Source organism: Neoarius graeffei, chromosome 28, assembly GCF_027579695.1.
Source record: "Neoarius graeffei isolate fNeoGra1 chromosome 28, fNeoGra1.pri, whole genome shotgun sequence".
Classification (NCBI taxonomy): Eukaryota; Metazoa; Chordata; class Actinopteri; order Siluriformes; family Ariidae; genus Neoarius; species Neoarius graeffei.
The window spans coordinates 47,765,583-47,785,340 of record NC_083596.1 but is presented as its reverse complement, the minus strand read 5'-3'; the positions used below and the strand labels follow the sequence as shown (position 1 = coordinate 47,785,340).

The window sequence follows — 19,758 nt, the reverse complement described above, 5'->3', positions numbered from 1 at the left end:
AAAGTCTTCAGTCCAGAATATTTCTCAGTTATGTGACAAACTGCATTGTTTTCATTCTTTTAGCTTCAAAAGAGAAAAGAGAGAGAGATACTATATCTATTTTGGTTATAACCAAAGTGATAACAGGAAGTAAGTTGTTTCTCAGAAATTCTACAGCAATACTGGATGTACAAATAAATAGAAAAATTAAGATGTGTCATGTTTTAATGAATAAATACCTTGAATCATTGGTAAATTGCTGTGGTGTGAGAGGAATACGAGTTGTTATAAGAAAATAATCAACTTCCAGGTGGGAACAGGAACCCGATCCTTAATTATTTTGTTATAACTTCACACACCCAAGTGTTTTATTCCATCATTGTGCTACTTCGGGGAGTATATAATGATTTAAACACAGGAACTGAAATCGTGTAATGACACACTTTCCCTGTGTTTAATAATGTGATAGTGTCACTTTTTCTTTTTAAACTCTGTTCTCCTGGTGTCTGGTTCTGCTCCTTAATTCATGCCTCGTGTCTGTAATCGAAACAGAGCAGACGAATGAAGGACACATTTCTACATCCTCTAGGTGTAATCCTGTTGAATGTATATTTTTAATTTAAGGTGTATGGATTGTTTTATGTCAAATTCACAGTGTAATTATAATAAATCCCTCTACTTTTTGTATTCTGGAAGGCAGATTGGATCTTTATTTCTGCACATCAGTGGATGAGTAAGAGCAGAACAGATCCGTGCAGTAGGCGTGGTCACTGAAACACTCTTATTCCTGTTCAGCTCAACCTCTTATTGCAGATCTCTATCAGGATCCATCACCTGCTCCAACACACCACTCTGAGAGTTAATTACACACATCACGTTCAGTTCAGAACCAGGAAACATCTGCAGTTTCACCAAATGGATGTAAAAATTTCAGTTATGATCAGGTAAACACTGTAACTCAAAGAGGAGTATGAACAATCTACTACAATGAAATCCTGACAGAATGACTGAGGAAAGACGTGACAGTAAAATGTTAGTGTGGGTGCTAATGTGTTAAAACGTTCACTTTGGAAATGTCATTCTGTCTCTCGGTGTGGATGGGAGGATGAAATGCTCTGTGTTCTGGACAACAGGTGAGTCGAATTCACTTTGACTCAGAGCCACACCAGCTCTAACTCTGCTGATTCCAGCTGTACATTTCCACTGGAATCTCAGACAGACCTTCAGCAGTGATACACACCGACAACACAGGGGCTCTGGATGATGAGGAAGGACCCCTTCTGAACCCCGGCATCAAAGGGAGATTATCAGGGGGACACCAGCTCTCACTGCTGAACCCTCTGGAAATGTAGTGAGCTCATCAGTGAAACATGGAGGAAGGAGGGAGCTCACTTGATAACCCTGAAGATGCCATCACCATCCCTCCAGAAGCTTCAAGGACAGCAGTGGTTCATGACCATAGATTTTGGTGGAGGATTTTGGTGACATTAATAATGACAAAACCTCAAATAACATGCGGTTGTTATATCAGATCACAACTGATTTTATGACACAGGTGACTTTGTAGTGAATTTTTAGACCAACTCTGTAATTGGTTGTTGAGACTCGACAACATTCAGTCATCCAGTGTGCAATCTAGCAGCTCACACTCCAACACTGCACTAACACGCATTAGCACTGCACTGCATCAGGACGAGACAAACTTCATGGTTAAATCGTATATTTTTAGTCAACATACACCTTCAATATTTACTGCAGTACACACCTGTCATTTCAAAAAATTAACTCAACTGTTACTTCTCAGTGGTCCGATCACTAAAGTGACTCTGTGAGTCGACTCCCAGCGTGTTCCTCAACATGGCGATTCGAAGAGCCGACTCAGAGAACCGAGTCATTCTCAAACGACACAGCTGCTTTTGTTTGTGGACATTTAACCATTTTAAAGGAATTTTATCAATGCTATAGTTACAGAACAGGTAAGTCTGAAGTAAAGAGACTTCACCCTGTGTGAACATCTGTGCAGATACGATCTGGAGGAAGTATAAATCACCCTTTCATATTCAGGAGAAGGGGATCTCTGGTGGCATTGTGGTGCAACATCCTGGGTGGAAGGGACAGTTTTTACAGATGTAATATTCATGTGTTTTACATTTAGATTTTTTTTTTGGTTGTTTAAACGGATTTCATATGTTTTTTTTTTATTTCACATGGAATTTTACACAGATTTCAACCTTAGTTTTTAACCAGTTTTTAATCAGTATATCCTGCCAAATATTATCCATAAGCTCATTTATAGCAGGGGTTCTCAACCTTTTCTACTTTAAAGCCCACCTATTCATACTTGTAACGAGTCGGGGCCCATTAAAAAAGATCCCCGATTATTTTAGCTCATCTATTCTATTAGAATCTAATAATTGTAAAGTGTATTAACGGAATGTAACATTACTCCCTGTTACAGATGGGAGCCCAGGAATTAAATAAATACAATAAAAACAAACTGTTTTCACTTGTAGGTATTGTATTCAAAACTGTATGGATGTGCCAGAAACCAACATACAACCCTGCATGCAGGACATTCTCAGTCAAAAGGGATTAATGATCCAAAAGTGGAGTCTGGTCCATTAACACAAGAACTTATTGCCATGTTTGTGTACAGCAAACAAACAAGTTATTAAAACCAAGAAGTACACTCAAAAGAGGTGGATATAGAAACCACTCAATGGGATTAGATCTTTACATGCTAACAAAGAAGGATTTTTCCTATGAGTTGGAAAATCATCCATCTGTTGAGTTCCCCGACATCTCAGACTACATGCTGCAGACATTGTTCTACACGGACACACAGATGAAAACCTGGAAGAGCATGGAAGAGAACAACCTTTTATATATGGCTGGGGTAAGGATCTGGGGATCAGGACACTACAAGATAGACAGTGGTAGACAGAGCTAAGTGCAGGAAGAGTGTTTATTAGCAGGCGTGATATTTAAGTCAAGTTTATTTTTATAGCACTTTTAATAATAGACATCGTCACAAAGCAGCATTACAGAGAATTAAAGACTTTAAAGATGAGCTAATTTTATCCCTAATTTATCCCCAATGAGCAAGCCTGTGGCGATGGTGGCGAGAACAAACTCCCTCAGACAACATGAGGAAGAAACCTCGAGAAGAACCAGACTCAAACGGGAACCCATCCTCATTTGGGTGAGGACAGATAGCATGATTATAAATAACTTGCTTCTGTAACTGTGTCCGACAGAGTCACAAAGTATAACTGTGTAACCAGGAAATTCTGTATAGTTTTAATATGAAGTCTGTTTTGTTGAAGTTATAAACAGTTCATTAATGGAAACGACTGTAAAACTGTTTATGACAACTGCAGTCCTAAAGTTAGCAAGTCGACAGCAAGTCCTCAGACATAAATGTGTTATTCTAAGTGTCCAGAGCATCTTCCAAGTGGTTTTTTTTTTCACAAAAGCAAAACAGAAAGCAGAATATTTAAACAGTGTTAAAAAACATGGCTAGAAACAAACGTAACAGTGGTAATGATAATACTTCGCAAAGCCTCTGTGAAAACAGCTTCCGTATCTGCGCGTGCTGATCACACTCAGATCAGTATCAGGTGTTTCCTATAACGACCAGGTCCCAAGCGCGCGCACAACGCGCTCCATGAGCTTACAGAATGAAGAAACTTACAGTTTATTGATATCATTTTTTTCTTTCTTTCTTAGTTATATTATATTTTAGCGGTTTACTTATGCTTAGAGTTGTAAATAAAATAAATAAATAAAAAATAAATAAAATGAGGACGCACAGCCGCTCGAGCTACACCAGACTCAAATGCATGACAGTCAAGTGTTTACCTACTGTGTGACCACAACTTTTAGCTCACGTGTCTATCGCCATCAAAATGCTCATTTTCATCGATAATCTATGGTAAAGCATCGCGAGCTGTAGTGTGACCGGAGCTTAATGAGGCGGATGTGACGTCGGATGCAACCCAGCAATTGTACGAGTAAAAAGAAAATCTATGAGTAAAAATTAGCTTCAACTTGAACAAAAAAAATTTGCGGCCCAGTGATTGAGAAACACTGATTTATAGGACACTGTTCAGGGGTTCAAATAATGCCACAGTCTCATTTCTATTCTCTTCTCATCCCTTATTTTTGCAGATCTCCTGTTAATAACACTGCTGTACTGTGTGTGTGTGTGTGGGGGGGGGGTGTTAATGATTCTTAATTTATTCCATAACTCTGTCATAAATATACAAAGCAGCTGAATTATTATTAAATACCTTCCAAATATAACAATAATTATCATATCAACAATGTACTAAGGATGCAACAAATATGGATATATTATTCGTAAAGAACTGGTCAAATGTTCTAAACAGATATAAAGACAGTTATAAATAAGAGGTGCACTTTTTGAGTGGGAAGTTTTTCACGTGAGCAGTCAGATATGAAGTTTGGGAGACAAAAAAAGTCCATGTTTATTGACATTAATGTGCAGTACTGTGTATTTACAGCATTCATTCGTTCAGTCTTTAGTAACTGCCTGGTCAGTATCATGCTGGGTTACATTACTAGTTACAAGCTTTTACTAGCTATTAGTTGGTTTATAATTTGAGAACTAGGACTAATTATGTTCATTACAAAAGATATCAGACTGATTATATGTGCAGTTGGGGTTAAAAATCAGTCCCAAATCTACAGTTTTTATCAAGTGGAGTGATGTAGCTGAGGTTGTGGATCTGTCAGAGGCAGAATTCACACACCATTTTGACACTACTGACATTTCTACCTCAGGGTGTCGTGCCAGGGTTCATATTTAACTTAAAATCCCTTCCAGGTTCGGACACACCCATTGCAGGTTTAAATCCAAATACAGCTATGGATATTTGAAATATTAAACAGATATACAGAGTGGCGTTGCAGTACATGAGGTGAAGTTGAAATTAGGTATTTGTGTGTCAAATTTGTCTCAGAAAGTATTTTCTGCGAACAGAGTCTGTCTACTGTGGTTTTGTTAGATATCACTGGCAGTTTATGATGGGTCAAAGGAGAGTCAACTGGTACAAAGGTGAGAGTGAGAGAACGACAGGCTTTCCCCCGTAAACTAAACTTAAATATGGTTTCTTTGGAACTTATATCAGGTTGCTGTTATGTATCAAGCTATCATGAGACAAAAATCTGATGTGAAACACGCTGAACTATGGATACAACTCCAGTAGACAAGTCAAGCAACAGATGTCTGTATCAGGAACAGGAGATAAGGTAAGATGAGTTAGCATCGTGCTAAAGTGGATGCTAGTCAACTACACAATAACCTATTCAAATAATCCTCCAAAATACACTGTGGAACTGTGCTTTCTAAAATTATTTCTGTATTAAGTGTGTGGCCATGTGTTTGTTTAAATTGTTTTAAAAGGATGACTCTCTCTTTCTGTGTGTGTTTAGGATTTTATTAGTTTGAACTGACAGGAAGAGATAAAGATGGCAGCTGCAAGCATTAAGTTACATTTCCAGAAATAAATTCATCAGAATTATTTATTGAAGATTAAACTAATGTGTGTGTGTGTATGTTTGTGTGTGTGTGTGTGTTCCTACACAGATGACTCATTGGTCCCAGTCGGAGAGAGTGGTATAATCCCTCTGCTGTCACTCTCTCATGCCGTCTGTCTCCTGAAGTCAGTGCTGTTAACATGGAGATCCGGTGGTTTAAGGGCACAGACTGTGTTTGTGTCTATAAGAACAGACAGGAGACAAAGGGGAGAGGTTACGAGGGCAGAGCGAGTCTGATCACTCAGGAGCTGGAGACAGGAAACGTCTCCTTACAGCTGAGAGACTGTGAATTTTCAGATTACGGACATTACCTGTGTCAGGTCACTGATGGAGACAGAACAGAGGAGATTACAGTAGCGATGGGTAAGTGTTCCTGAACTCCACACTGCATAAACTCAACATCATCATCATCTGAGCTGCTCATCTCAGTTCATGAAACACACACTCAGTATTCAGTATGAAGTTCAGTATACAGGGTGCTAATGTGGAGTGAAGTTCATTTTAGTTGAACTAGTTTAGGTTAAAGAAGAATAACATTAATGTTTTGGAACGGCCAAGTCAAAGTCCTGACCTTAATCCAATGGAAATATTGTGGAAGGACCTGAAGCGAGCAGTTCATGTGAGGAAACCCACCAACATCCCAGAGTTGAAGCTGTTCTCTACGGAGGATTGGCTAAAATTCCTTCAAGCCGGTGAGCAGGACTGATCAACAGTTACTGGAAACGTTTAGTTGCAGTTTTTAGTTGCATTTTTTTCTGCTCCTCCTACTCAAGCGAGTAGGACGCTTCTTTGCTTTGCTCCTGCTTTCTTGATCTTTATTTCTATACTTTACTTTCTCATTGAATTTCCACTATTTTTTTTTCTTTTTTTCTTATTTTATTTTTCATCTTTATAAGCTTTTAATTTAATTTTAATTTAATTTCCACTATTTTTTTTTTTTTTTACAAAATGCCAGGGAGCAAAAAATCCTGCAGAAAATGCATGGAATTAGAACAGAGGATTTCTATTCTGGAATCAAAGATTAATGCTCTGCCAAAGACAGACAAATTAAAAGCGATATCTCAGGAAAGGAGTACAGAAACAGTGGCTGAGGATGCAGAGATTGCACTCCGACAGACCGAGGACATTGCAGATCAAGTGGAAGAATTCATAACTCAAGTTGGGCAAAATGTGAGTACTGAAAACTGGCAAATGATGGGTGGTAAGCCCAAAAATAAAAACAGAAGAGTAATTACTTCAACACCAGCTCGTTCTACAAATTACAATAGGATCTACAATCCTATGGAAAATCCACAGCCCATAAGGATTCAGAACAAATTTGAATGCCTCCGGGATGTGGAAGAGGATTTGTCAAGCGGACAAACACATAGTAAAAAGAGATCGCACCAAGATCGAAGAGCTGTGAGAAGAGGCAAAAAGCAGCTCGTAACACCACCTGATCCCACAACCCTTGTTCTTGGTGATTCCACTGTAAGACAATTAAAAGGGTATGAGATTATTATTTGTTGTCTTCCAAATGCATCCATCTCTGACACCAAAGACAGCATTTTGAAACTCATGTCCGAGCATAAAACTATTAAACGTATTGTTGTGCATGTGGGAGCAAATGATGTTTTCAGAGAACAGCTGTTTGTCCAAGATGATTTCAGAAAACTTTTTTCTGAGCTCTATAAGACTGGAATTCAATCTTTTATCAGTGGCCCACTCCCAGCGAGAGGAAGTTTTGCTTTTTCTCGACTCTTCAGTCTTAACACCTGGCTTGGAAAAACTTGTTCTTCATTTGATATGAACTTCATAGACAATTTTAACCTTTTCTGGAATCGTAGAGAATTTTACAAGCCAAATAGCACTGAACTCAGCTGGATTGGAGCCAAAGTCTTAGCAGACCACTACAAACTTGCAATCTTTTCTCAGCCAGCACCGAGGAAAACAGTTGATAAGATGTCGCAGACTGACATAGTTACAAAGCCTAAACAATCATCTTTGCAAGTCGTCATCAAGGACACACAAACATCTGACTTGCAGGCCTCCCAACATTCAAGGACAGACGACTCCACTTCTCCTCGGATGGATTTCCCAAATAGCATGAAAAAATTGCTCCCAATGGCTACACTCTCTTTTTCCAGCCCAAATCTGTCGCGACAAGCAGTGTACCCAGTTCATCAAAATTGTGTTCGTCCAGGACTTTCAGCTGGCTACAAATCTTTTTCACCATCCCAAAGATACATGTCATCTCCAATCCTTTCACCCTCAAACCAAATGGAACATTTAGAAAGTCTTGTTTGATGTACTCTGGGTCCCTGCAAATGGGTGTAGTGTTGGACACCAGCTGGGACCCAATGTTGACACTATTCCTGTGTTGATAAGAAACAGAAAACATAGAGCACATTTAACCCTGGGGCTGAACCAATCTAATCTCCTTCCTGTTTTAAAACAGCATCAGAGTGCACAAGCAGATATTACTTCTAGAATTTCTGTAAAGCTAGCTCTTCTGAACATTAGATCACTTTTAAACAAGTCATTTTTAATTAATTATCTTATTTGCAAACACAATCTTGATTTTTTGCTTCTAACTGAAACCTGGCTGGATCAAGCAAATAGTGCTACCACCCTTATTGAAGCAGCTCCCCCAAATTTTAATTTTTTGAATGTTACCCGAAAAGGGAAAGGTGGAGGGATCGCAAATATATTCAAAGTCTCTTTTCAATGTAAACAATCCTCACTTGGTGATTTTATGTCCTTTGAACACTTATGTGCACTTGTTACATGCTCTCCTAACATATTATTATTAACTATTTATAGGCCTCCGAGACATTCAGCCAAAGTCTTTCTTGAAGAGTTTGGTGAACTGTTATCAGTCATTTGCTTAGAGTTCGATTGTCTTATTATATCTGGGGATTTTAACTTGCATGTAGATAATACTGATAACATTTATGCCAAAGAACTACTTGCAATTATTGACAACTTCAACCTAGTACAACATGTACAGGGGCCGACCCACTCTCGTGGTCATACTCTTGACCTCGTCATCACAAAGGGTCTTACTGTTTCTTATACTGTTGTTGACCTGGCCTTATCCGATCATTTCTGTGTTTTCTTTGATGTTTCTATGTCTCCTCACATTCAGAATAGCTCAACGACTATAGGTAGGAGAGTCATAAAAGACAACACATGTGCTCTCTTTGAGCAAGCTCTCTCACAGAACTCAACCAAAATGTCAGACTCTGTAGATGATTTACTGGAATTTTTAAATTTAAATATGACCCAAATTATGGATGATATTGCTCCATTCAAAATAAAAAGAGTCAATGATAAGCAGAAAGCACCATGGAAGCAGTACCCGGCTGTTAAACTGCTAAAGAGAGAATGTAGAAAGACTGAAAGAAAATGGCGCAAATCTAAACTTCACATCCATTATCAAATCCATAAAGAGATGCTTTGTAATTATAATTATGAAATTCGTAAAGCAAGACAGTCTTTCTTCTCCAACATCATCAGCAGGAATATGAACAATGCCCGTGTGCTATTTTCAACAGTAGAGAAGCTAACTAATCCCCCACCACAATTAGCACCTGAACTTCTCTCAGTTAATAAATGCAATGAGTTTGCATCCTTTTTCAAAGGTAAAATTGATAAAATACGGCAGAATATTTCTCATAATATATCTCAGTTGCAAAAAATTGAAAAACTGCAATCACCAATGACACAGATAGATAACTTCAACACAATGTCAGAATTTTGTTTAATTGATTCTGAGACTCTTGAAAAAACTGTACAAAATCTCAGTTCCTCAACATCTGAACTGGACATTCTGCCCACCAACTTTTTTAAGTCTGTTCTTCATCTTATAATTACAGATGTGCTTCAAATTATAAATACATCCCTGGAGACTGGCGTTGTTCCTGTGTCACTAAAAAAAAGCCGTTGTAAAGCCCCTTCTTAAAAAAAATAATCTGGATCCTTCAGTGTTAAATAACTACAGGCCAATATCAAATTTACCATTCATCGGGAAAATCCTGGAAAAAATTGTCTTCAATCAATTAACTGCCTTCTTGACATCAAACAGCCGTTTTGATAATTTTCAGTCAGGATTTCGTGCCAATCATAGCACTGAAACAGCGCTGATTAAAGTTATAAATGACATACGTCTTAATACTGATGCAGGCAAAACATCGGTCCTGGTATTACTGGACCTCAGTGCAGCTTTTGATACTGTTGATCACAACATACTGCTATATCGACTTGAACACTGGGTTGGATTGACTGGTAAAGTTATAAATTGGTTAAATTCGTACTTAAAAGATAGAAGCTTCTTTGTTACCCTGGGAAATTGTTCCTCAACGTCAATGTCCTTGACCTGTGGTGTCCCCCAGGGGTCGATTCTTGGACCATTACTTTTCAACCTTTATATGCTCCCACTTGGGCAAATTATCAATAAAAATTCAATTTTGTATCACTGCTATGCAGATGACACCCAAATTTATTTTGCTCTATCACCTAATGATTATGCCCCCCTTGAATGTCTCTACCAGTGTATCGATCAAATCAATAGCTGGATGTCACAAAATTTTCTTCAGCTGAACACAGATAAAACAGAAGTAATTCTATTTGGAAAAAAAGATGAAAGACTCAGAATTACCACTATTCTTGACACAAAAGGGATTAAAACTAAAGAAATGGTTAAAAATCTTGGTGTTTTCATTGACAGCGAGCTAAACTTTGACAGTCACATGAAAGCAATCACTAAAACGGCATTTTATCACCTAAAAAACATTTCCAAACTAAGAGGACTTATGTCAAAAAATGATCTGGAAAAACTAATACATGCCTTCATCTCTAGTAGGGTTGATTACCGCAATGGCCTTTTCACAGGCCTGCCAAAAAAGACCATCAAACGACTTCAGCTGGTTCAAAATGCAGCGGCCAGGGTTCTTACACGAACAAAAAGAACAGAGCACATTACTCCAATTCTAAGGTCCCTTCACTGGCTTCCAGTAAGCTACAGAATTGACTTTAAAGCATTGCTGCTGGTGTACAAATCTCTAAATGGTACAGGGCCCAATTACCTCTCTGATATGTTGCAGCGGCCTAACCCAATCAGATCTACCAGATCGCAACAGAAAAATTTACTATTAAAACCTGTTGTTAAAACAAAGTGTGGTGAAGCAGCTTTTAGCTACTATGCAGTACAGCTATGGAACCAACTCCCAGAGGACATTAAAAATGCTCCTGCTGTTGGCATCTTCAAATCTAGGTTAAAGACCAAGCTGTTTTCAGATGCTTTCTGTTAAATAATTAATATTGTCTTCTTTACATGTTTTATAATCTGTACTTTTACAGTCTCTGCATGTTTCAAATTTTACTTAACTTTTATTCTATTTTATTCTGCTGGTTTTTTTTCCCCCCCTATTTGAACTTCTACTTCATTTTATTATTTTATTTCTACTATTGTTTAATTCTTATTATATTTCTTATGTAATTTTATTCTCTATTGTCTACTGTTTTGCTTTTACTTCTGTAAAGCACATTGAACTGCCACTGTGTATGAAATGTGCTATATAAACTTGCCTTGCCTTGAAAATGTATTAAGTAGGCTACATCAGCCCATCAAATTCACTGAAAACAACCAATGATATGCATGTAGGCATATTGAAATGTCTTATTCAAAAATGAGCAGCATATATTTGTATGTCTGAATAAAAACCTTCAAAGCATCCATACTCTATTCTATCCATATTAAAATGTCTCAATTCAAAATGTGTATCAATTCAAACAGCATCAGCAATTTAAACAGCATCCATCTACGTATATACAATACAGCATATTCAAATGTGTCAATTCAAAATGTGTATCAATTGACATCCATAACACCCTCGTCTTCCTTCTCGTCACCATGGTGTGAACTGATCTCTACCTGGCTTAAAGTGGCTTTGCACATATCCTCCTCCCCGGGGTCTCCTTCGCTCCCATCTTCCTCAAGGGGATCCTCGTCGTCGCCGACCCCTCGGCTAACACTGGCTGTGGTTGTAGCATCTCCCCGGCTAGTGCTAGCAGGGCCATCTCCCTCACTAGCATCGCTGATTTCACTAGCTTCGGCTTCAGCGCTGGTAGTGACGGCAGTTGTCGATGTTTTTATAAAAAAACAATCTAGCACTGGAACATTTTTAATTGCAGCTACACGCCTGGAGTCTTTCTCTTTTTTTAATTTTCTCTTCGCACAACCACTCAATTGATGTCTGTCCATTTTTCATTTCTACCGCGGTTTTTAAAAAATTGATACATTTCACCGTAGGTGGACTGGCTCAACTGACAGGTTGAGGAAAGGGGGGGTTAATGGTCACATAGCCCACTCTTGCTCAGAATTATGATTATTGTTCTTATGAAATTAATGTTCATAATGAATTATATATGACTATTTAACAATGTCAAGTGTATAACCATTTTAAGTGTACAAACATTCACGAAAAATATTTTTAAAGTTTCTGTCATGTGGTGCCCCCCCACTGGCTGTGAGTGGTTAGTGCCCCTGGGCACTGTGCCGCAGGCCCATATAGTTAATCCGGCCTTGTGTGTATTTTATCATTTATATATTTGTCTGTTTTCCAAGATACTACTTCTCCAACACAGAGGGCATGGAAGTGGAGAAGAGCAGCAGTTCCCGTCTACACTTGACCCCCAGAGTCCTCACCTTGATCCAAGAAGGTTTCTTATGGTTGCTTAGTTACTTAAGCTTGCATTATGTTACATATTAAAGTATTGGTTTGAAGGTGTGACAGTCTGGTTGCACGTGTGTTTCTTTATATTCAAGGCCTTATTCCAAATGTTTTTTTTTTTTAAAAAAGAGGGAAAGGAAATATTTTATTCTTTAGTTTAAAATTAAGAAAAACAAAACACACAACTGTTGAAAAGTATTTTGCATACCTTGTCGAAATAATAAAATGGGGGTTTGAAATGACAAGTTGGGATTGTATTTGTTTTTAAAAGTTGCTGCATACCACAGGTTACAGTTCTCTTCACATTTATGGTAAAAGTCAAACATAAGAGTGCAGTTTAAATGTAACCATCAAATATAGAAGCTTTCAATCTACCTTTTAATGTATAGGAAAAAAGAAACATTTTATCTGTCACAGTTTTCTTGAGGTGGCTTAGTTCTTTTGTTTTAACAGTAAATGTTGCAAATTAAAATCTTTGTTTGACATTGTGTCAGAGTTTGTGTTGGTGTGTTTGCCTGTGAGTCTGTTTGTGAGTCTTGGTGTGTCTGTGAGTCTGTCTATATTTAATACTCATTTAATGAAGACATTCCTTAAAGAATTCAATGATACCATAGCATCTACAGTGGTGCTTGAAAGTTTGTGAACCCTGTCTATGAACTGAATCTCAAGAGAAGGTGGGTCATGCAGCAAGACAACAACCCTAAGCACACAAGTCGTTCTACCAAGGAACGGTTAAAGAATAAAAAAGTTAATGTTTTGGAATGGCCAAGTCAAAGTCCTAACCTTAATCCAATCGAAATGTTGTGGAAGGACCTGAAGCGAGCAGTTCATGTGAGGAAACCCACCAACATCCCAGAGTTGAAGCTGTTCTGTATGGAGGAATGGGCTAAAATTCCTCCAAGCCGGTGTGCAGGACTGATCAACAGTTACCGCAAACGTTTAGTTGCAGTTATTGCTGCACAAGGGGGTCACACCAGATACTGAAAGCAAAGGTTCACATACTTTTCCCACACAAATATGTAATATTGGATCTTTTTCCTCAATAAATAAATGACCAAGTATAATATTTTGTCCATTTGTTTAATTGGGTTCTCTTTATCTACTTTTAGGACTTGTGTGAAAATCTGATGATGTTTTAGGTCATATTTATGCAGAAATATAGAAAATTCCAAAGGGTTCACAAACTTTCAAGCGCCACTGTAGATGTTAATTTCACTACAAAACATTGCTATTAATACTACAAAATATATTACATGAAACACAACCTTTTAATAAAATAAGCAGAAAAATTGAGTAAAATTACTGTCTTATAATGAGCTTTTTACTGTTGAATAATGCCTTGTCTGATTTTTTTCAGTGAAATTGAATGGGATTAGATGTAAAATAAGCAACCACTACATGTAAATTGTACAGGAAAAAATGGCTTTAATAAAGGCATAGTCATGCTAATTTGGCTGAAAAGGGATGTTGAATTTACCAGTTTAGCATGTAATTTTTATAATGTTATTTTGTAAAGGATAACGGTTTTAAATTGTAAAATTTACAGGTTGCTCTGTAATGTGTTTTACACTCTGCTGTATTTTTACATTATTATTCTGGCAACCACAGCTGCCAGTTTTTTTCCATAAAAAATTTTTTTTTACAGTGTGAGGTGAAGTCGAAATTAGGTATTTGTGTGTCAAATTTGTCTCAGTATTTTCTATGAACAGAGTCTGTTTACTGTGGCTTTGTTAGATATCACTGGCAGTTTATGATGGGTCAAAGGAGAGTCAGCTGGTACAAAGGTGACAGTGAGAGAACGACAGGCTTTCCCCCGTAAACTAAACTTAAATATGGTTTCTTTGGAACTTATATCAGGTTGCTGTTATGTATCAAGCTATCATGAGACAAAGATCTGATGTGAAACACGCTGAACTATGGATACAACTCCAGTAGACAAGTCAAGTAACAGATGTCTGTATCAGGAACAGGAGATAAGGTAAGATGAGCTAGCATCGTGCTAAAGTGCATGCTAGTCAACTACCGTACACAATAACCTGTTCAAATAATCCTCTAAAATACACTGTGGAACTGTGCTTTCGAAAATTATTTCTGTATTAAGTGTGTGGTCATGTGTTCATTTAAGTTGTTTTAAAAGGATGACTCTCTCTTTCTGTGTGTGTTTAGGATTTTATTAGTTTGAACTGACAGGAAGAGATAAAGATGGCGGCTGCAAGCAGTAAGTTACATTTCCAGAGATAAATTTATCACAATTATTGATTGAAGATTAAACTAATTTTTTTCTGTGTGTGTGTGTGTGTGTGTGTGTGTTCCTACACAGATGAGTTTAAACTCATTGGCCCCAGTGATATAGAGTTGTATAATCACTCTGCTGTCACTCTCTCATGCCGTCTGTCTCCTAAAATCAGTGCTGTTAACATGGAGATCCGGTGGTTTAAGGGCACAGACTGTGTTTGTGTCTATAAGAAGAGGCAGGAGACAAAGGGGAGAGGTTACGAGGGCAGAGCGAGTCTGATCACTCAAGAGCTGGAGACAGGAAACGTCTCCTTACAGCTGAGAGACTGTGAAAGTTCAGACAGAGGACATTACCTGTGTCAGGTCACTGATGGAGACAGAACAGAGGAGATTACAGTAGAGATGAGTAAGTGTTCCTGAACTCCACACTGCATAAACTCAACATCATCATCATCTGAGCTGCTCATCTCAGTTCATGAAACACACACTCAGTATTCAGTATGAGGTTCAGTATACAGGGTGCTAATGTGGAGTGAAGTTCATTTTAGTTGAATCAACAGTAAGTGTGTTTTTCACTCTGTTACACACCTGCACAAGGGCCGAAAAACAGCAGCTTGTATAAATATGAATGACAAGTTTTTGAATCATTTTATTTCATTTTTTAAAAATTACACATCAGTGATTGGCTCAATATCACTTTAATAAACAAAATAAGCTTCAGGAGCAAAGGAGCAGATTACAGTTTGCTAAAAAGTAGATGATGGACAGATGAGACAAAGACTAAGCTGTAGCAGAGAGATGAAAAGAGGAAAGTGTGAAGTAAAAAGAAAACTGATCCTGATCCAAATCACACCAGCACTTCTGTGAAACATGGAGACATGGACATTTATGGAAGACAGTAGAACTTGTCTTTATTTTTCCCCGATACAGATAGAAATGTGATTAAAATATGGCGATGCTCAGCATTTTCACTTCATCTGGAGTGTTTTATTCAACAGTTGATCACAGATATGTGTGACTGCACTGAGAAAAAACACTCCATGAAGCATTTAATTGTTGAAATATCAGCTATTTATAATGATTCACTGTCTGTTGTTATATTTTATTAAAATGGTTAAAATTGTAGCTGAACATCTTTGTACTGAAAGCACAGAGTGAAGATTGTTTAGCAGCTATTCTGACTGTAAATCATCAGTTTTTCTCTTTGTATTTTATCTAACATTACATTTCTCTCTGTTGTTTTACACCGGACCTCTCTCAGCGGTAAGTAAATAACTCAAATTCACACGAATGGTAACGGCTGATATTTTATAAACTTATTGCATTTATTACATTTTAATTCAGGAATCAAAAAGAAACACAAAAAGCATTTTCAGATCATGTTATGTGAAGGAATCTGGGGTGGGTTTCCCGAAAGCCTCTTAACACTAAGAGCATCTTTAACTGCCTCTTCAGAACCATCTTTTAGGTCCCATTGTTTTCCTGAAGACCATCATAATCAAAGTAGTACTTTAGTTCGTTCTTAACTTACGATGGACCTGGATCACTCTTTCACACCAAAGAGCATCTCACTCACAGCCGAATCCACAGAATGCACCTCCGAGGGACTCTTACAATCAGTGGGTGGAAACTGCTGTTAAATATGCTGCTGTGTTAAATTATTTTTCATAGGCATAATTACATCAAGTTAATTCTGAAATAAATATATGCAAAACATTATGAATATATTTCAACATGTTATGGAATCACATATGGATATCATTATGTCACATGATATTGCCACATTTTAATCAAATACAGCTCCATTAGACAAGTGATTATTTAATTTAGCGTCATAAACGAGACAAATGTCTCCACCTGTAACATTATATATCTAAGGGTAAAATATTTCCAAATTGACATAATGAATAACAGTTGAAAGAATCATGGCTGCACTCCAGAGAATGCACTCCGAAGCTCCACCTGTCTGGGCAGCACATCAAGTTTTGCTCATTTAAGGTCCATCTGCTCCTGATGGTGCCGCTCCCTTTGGTCATGCAGGTCTCAGAGAAACTGGAGCCGCTCCTTCTCAGGCCAAGTTTACATTAGACCGTATCTGTCTCGTTTTCTTCACGGATGCACTGTCCGTTTACATTAAAACGCCTGGAAACGCCGGGAAACGGGAATCCGCCAGCGTCCACGTATTCAATCCAGATCGTGTCTGGTCCGGTGCTGTGTAAACATTGAGAATACGCGGATATGCTGTGCTGAGCTCTAGCTGGCATCGTCATTGGACAACGTCACTGTGACATCCACCTTCCTGATTCACTGGCGTTGGTCATGTGACGCGACTGCTGAAAAACGGCGCGGACTTCCACCTTGTATCACCTTTCATTAAAGAGTGTAAAAGTATGAAAATACTGCAAATACTGATGCAAATACTGCCCATTGTGTAGTTATGATTGTCTTTAGGCTTGCCATCCTTCCACTTGCAAGTGGTAAGTGATGCGCATGCCCGACATGCACTGAGATCACACACACAGTGGCTCAGTCCCAAATCACTGCTCGTGCGCTATACTCGCGCGCTCTGTGAGCTGCGCAGGGCCGGAGTGCGCACCCTCCAGAGGGCACTCGCTGTTCAGGGAGGAGTGATTTGGAGCGCAGGATGCCTGCGGAGCCGAGAGTATCCGTGTATTGGCGTTGCTATGTGCACGCGAATCGTGTATTGGCGTTGCCGTGTGCACACTAATCGTTTTAAAAACGTTAATCTGATGATCCGCTGATACGGTCTAATGTAAACCCCACCTCAGTGTTGAGCAGCTCCTGGCTGCACTGACACTCTCGGCCAGCTGGACTCTGTCTGCCTGCAGCCTGGGAAGCGGTCAGCCGAGAGGGTCCAGGGGATGAGGAGGCAGCGGGGTCATGGGGGTTGGGGAGGGACTGCGGTCTGGGAAGGGGGGCAGGTGATGGGATAGATACGTCCTTCATGAATTATTTAGCTTATTATTTCATCATTCTTTCATGTGAGCGTTGAATTAAAAAAACAGACTTGGAATAAAAAACATTATTGTCCAAAAATGTAAAATCGTTTCAATTATTAATTACCACATTCTATATGTAATGCTTCACGACAGTACAGTATACCTTTTAACATATTTTAATCATTTTATATTTCTTTGGTTTTTGATTAAAAATGAATGCCATGTGACCTCATCAACTGGATTTAGCAACTACTAATGCCTTTCGCGAGGACGCATGCTGCAAAGAAGCTCTAAGCAAAGGTGCTTGAAAGAGACCTTCTTATGAGTGTGTTCAGGAAAACCACGTACAGAGACAATTCTCGTTGCTTAAGAGTGTCTTTAAACTCCTTCTTTTGCCTTAAAGTGCAATGTTATCGGGGAACCCAGCCCTGATCAGTAAGTGAGATTGCATTTCCAGCTGTCAGTTTCTTTCCCACAATGCTCCTGTGCGTAACCCCACTGCACTGCAATAATGGAGGCAGAGACATTTACCATGTTGAGTAAAAGATACAACAAACATGCAACATACAGTGGGGCAAAAAAGTATTTAGTCAGCCACCAATTGTGCAAATTCTCCCACTTAAAAAGATGAGAGAGGCCTGTAATTTTCATCATAGGTACACTTCAACTATGAGAGACAGAATGGGGGAAAAGAATCCAGGAAATGACATTGTAGGATGTTTAATGAATTAATTGCTAAATTCGTCGGTAAAATAAGTATTTGGTCACCTACAAACAAGCAAGATTTCTGGCTCTCACAGACCTGTAACAACTTCTTTAAGAGGCTCCTCTGTCCTCCACTCGTTACCTGTATTAATGGCACCTGTTTGAACTCGTTATCAGTATAAAAGACACCTGTCCACAACCTCAAACAGTCACACTCCAAACTCCACTATGGCCAAGACCAAAGAGCTGTCAAAGGACACCAGAAACAAAATTGTAGACCTGCACCAGGCTGGGAAGACTGAATCTGCAATAGGTAAGCAGCTTGGTGTGAAGAAATCAACTGTGGGAGCAATTATTAGAAAATGAAAGACATACAAGACCACTGATAATCTCCCTCGATCTGGGGCTCCACACAAGATCTCACCCCGTGGGGTCAAAATGATCACAAGAACGGTGAGCAAAAATCCCAGAACCACACAGGGGGGACCTAGAGAATGACCTGCAGAGAGCTGGGACTAAAGTAACAAAGGTGGTGTTTACATTAGACCGTATCCGTCTCGTTTTCATCACGGATGCACTGTCCATTCACATTAAAACGCCGAGAAACGACTCTACAGGTGGAACAACTTGAATCCGCCAGGGCCCACGTATTCAACCCAGTTCGTATCTGATCCAGTGCTGTGTAAACATTGAGATACGAGGAAACGCAGTGCTGAGCTCTAGCTGACGTCGTCATTGGACAACGTCACTGTGACATCCACCTTCCTGATTCGCTGGTGTTGTTCATGCCACATTGGTCATGTGACGCGACTGCTGAAAAACGGCGTGGAATTCACTTCCTGCTATTGTTTCCGCCTTGTATCACCTTTTTGTTTTTCATTAAAGAGTATAAAAGTATGAATATAATGCTTTGCTTTGTCATTCTTAACGTTGTTCATGGTAAGATGCAAATACTGCCCATTGTGTAGTTATGATTGTCTTTAGGCTTGCCATCCTTCCACTTGCAAGTGGTGAGTGACTTGCGCATGCCCGATATGCACTGGGATCACACACACAGCGGCTCAGTCCCGAATCACTGCTCGTGCACTTCACTCGCGCGCTCTGTGAGCTGCGCAGGGCCGGAGTGCGCACCCTCCAGAGGGCACTCGCTGTACAGGGCGGAGTGATTTGGAGCGCAGCCGCTGAGGAGGAAGCGCTGAGCCGCACTGACACATTTCAACTTACGTGCCGTCTAAGGTGGGGTTTACATTAGACCATATCAGCGGATCATAAGATTAACGTTTTTAAAACGATTAGTGTGCACACAGCAACGCCAATACACGATTTGCGTGCACACAGCAACGCCAATACATGGATATGCTCGGCTCTGCAGGCATCCTGCGCTCCAAATCACTCCGCCCTGAACAGCGAGTGCCCTCTGGAGGGTGCGCACTCTGGCCCTGCGCAGCTCACAGAGCGCGCGAGTGGAGTGCATGAGCAGTGATTTGGGACTGAGCCGCTGTGTGTGTGATCTCAGTGCACGTTGGGCATGCGCATCACTTACCACTTGCAAGTGGAAGGATGGCAAGCCTAAAGACAATCATAACTACACAATGGGCAGTATT

At 39.2% G+C, this 19,758-nt stretch overlaps 1 protein-coding gene across 1 annotated transcript in view; it reads left to right on the top strand.

Annotated features, from left to right (window-relative positions):
• Positions 1–5,028: 5,028 nt before the first annotated feature.
• LOC132875683 (golgin subfamily A member 6-like protein 22) overlaps positions 5,029–19,758 on the top strand; it is a 41,847-nt gene continuing 27,117 nt past the window's right edge. The window contains exons 1-4 of the mRNA XM_060912631.1: positions 5,029–5,059; positions 5,668–5,904; positions 12,749–12,801; positions 14,520–14,895. Coding sequence (XP_060768614.1) covers positions 5,029–5,059; positions 5,668–5,904; positions 12,749–12,801; positions 14,520–14,895 — 697 coding nt within the window. The remainder of the gene's footprint in view (positions 5,060–5,667; positions 5,905–12,748; positions 12,802–14,519; positions 14,896–19,758) is intronic.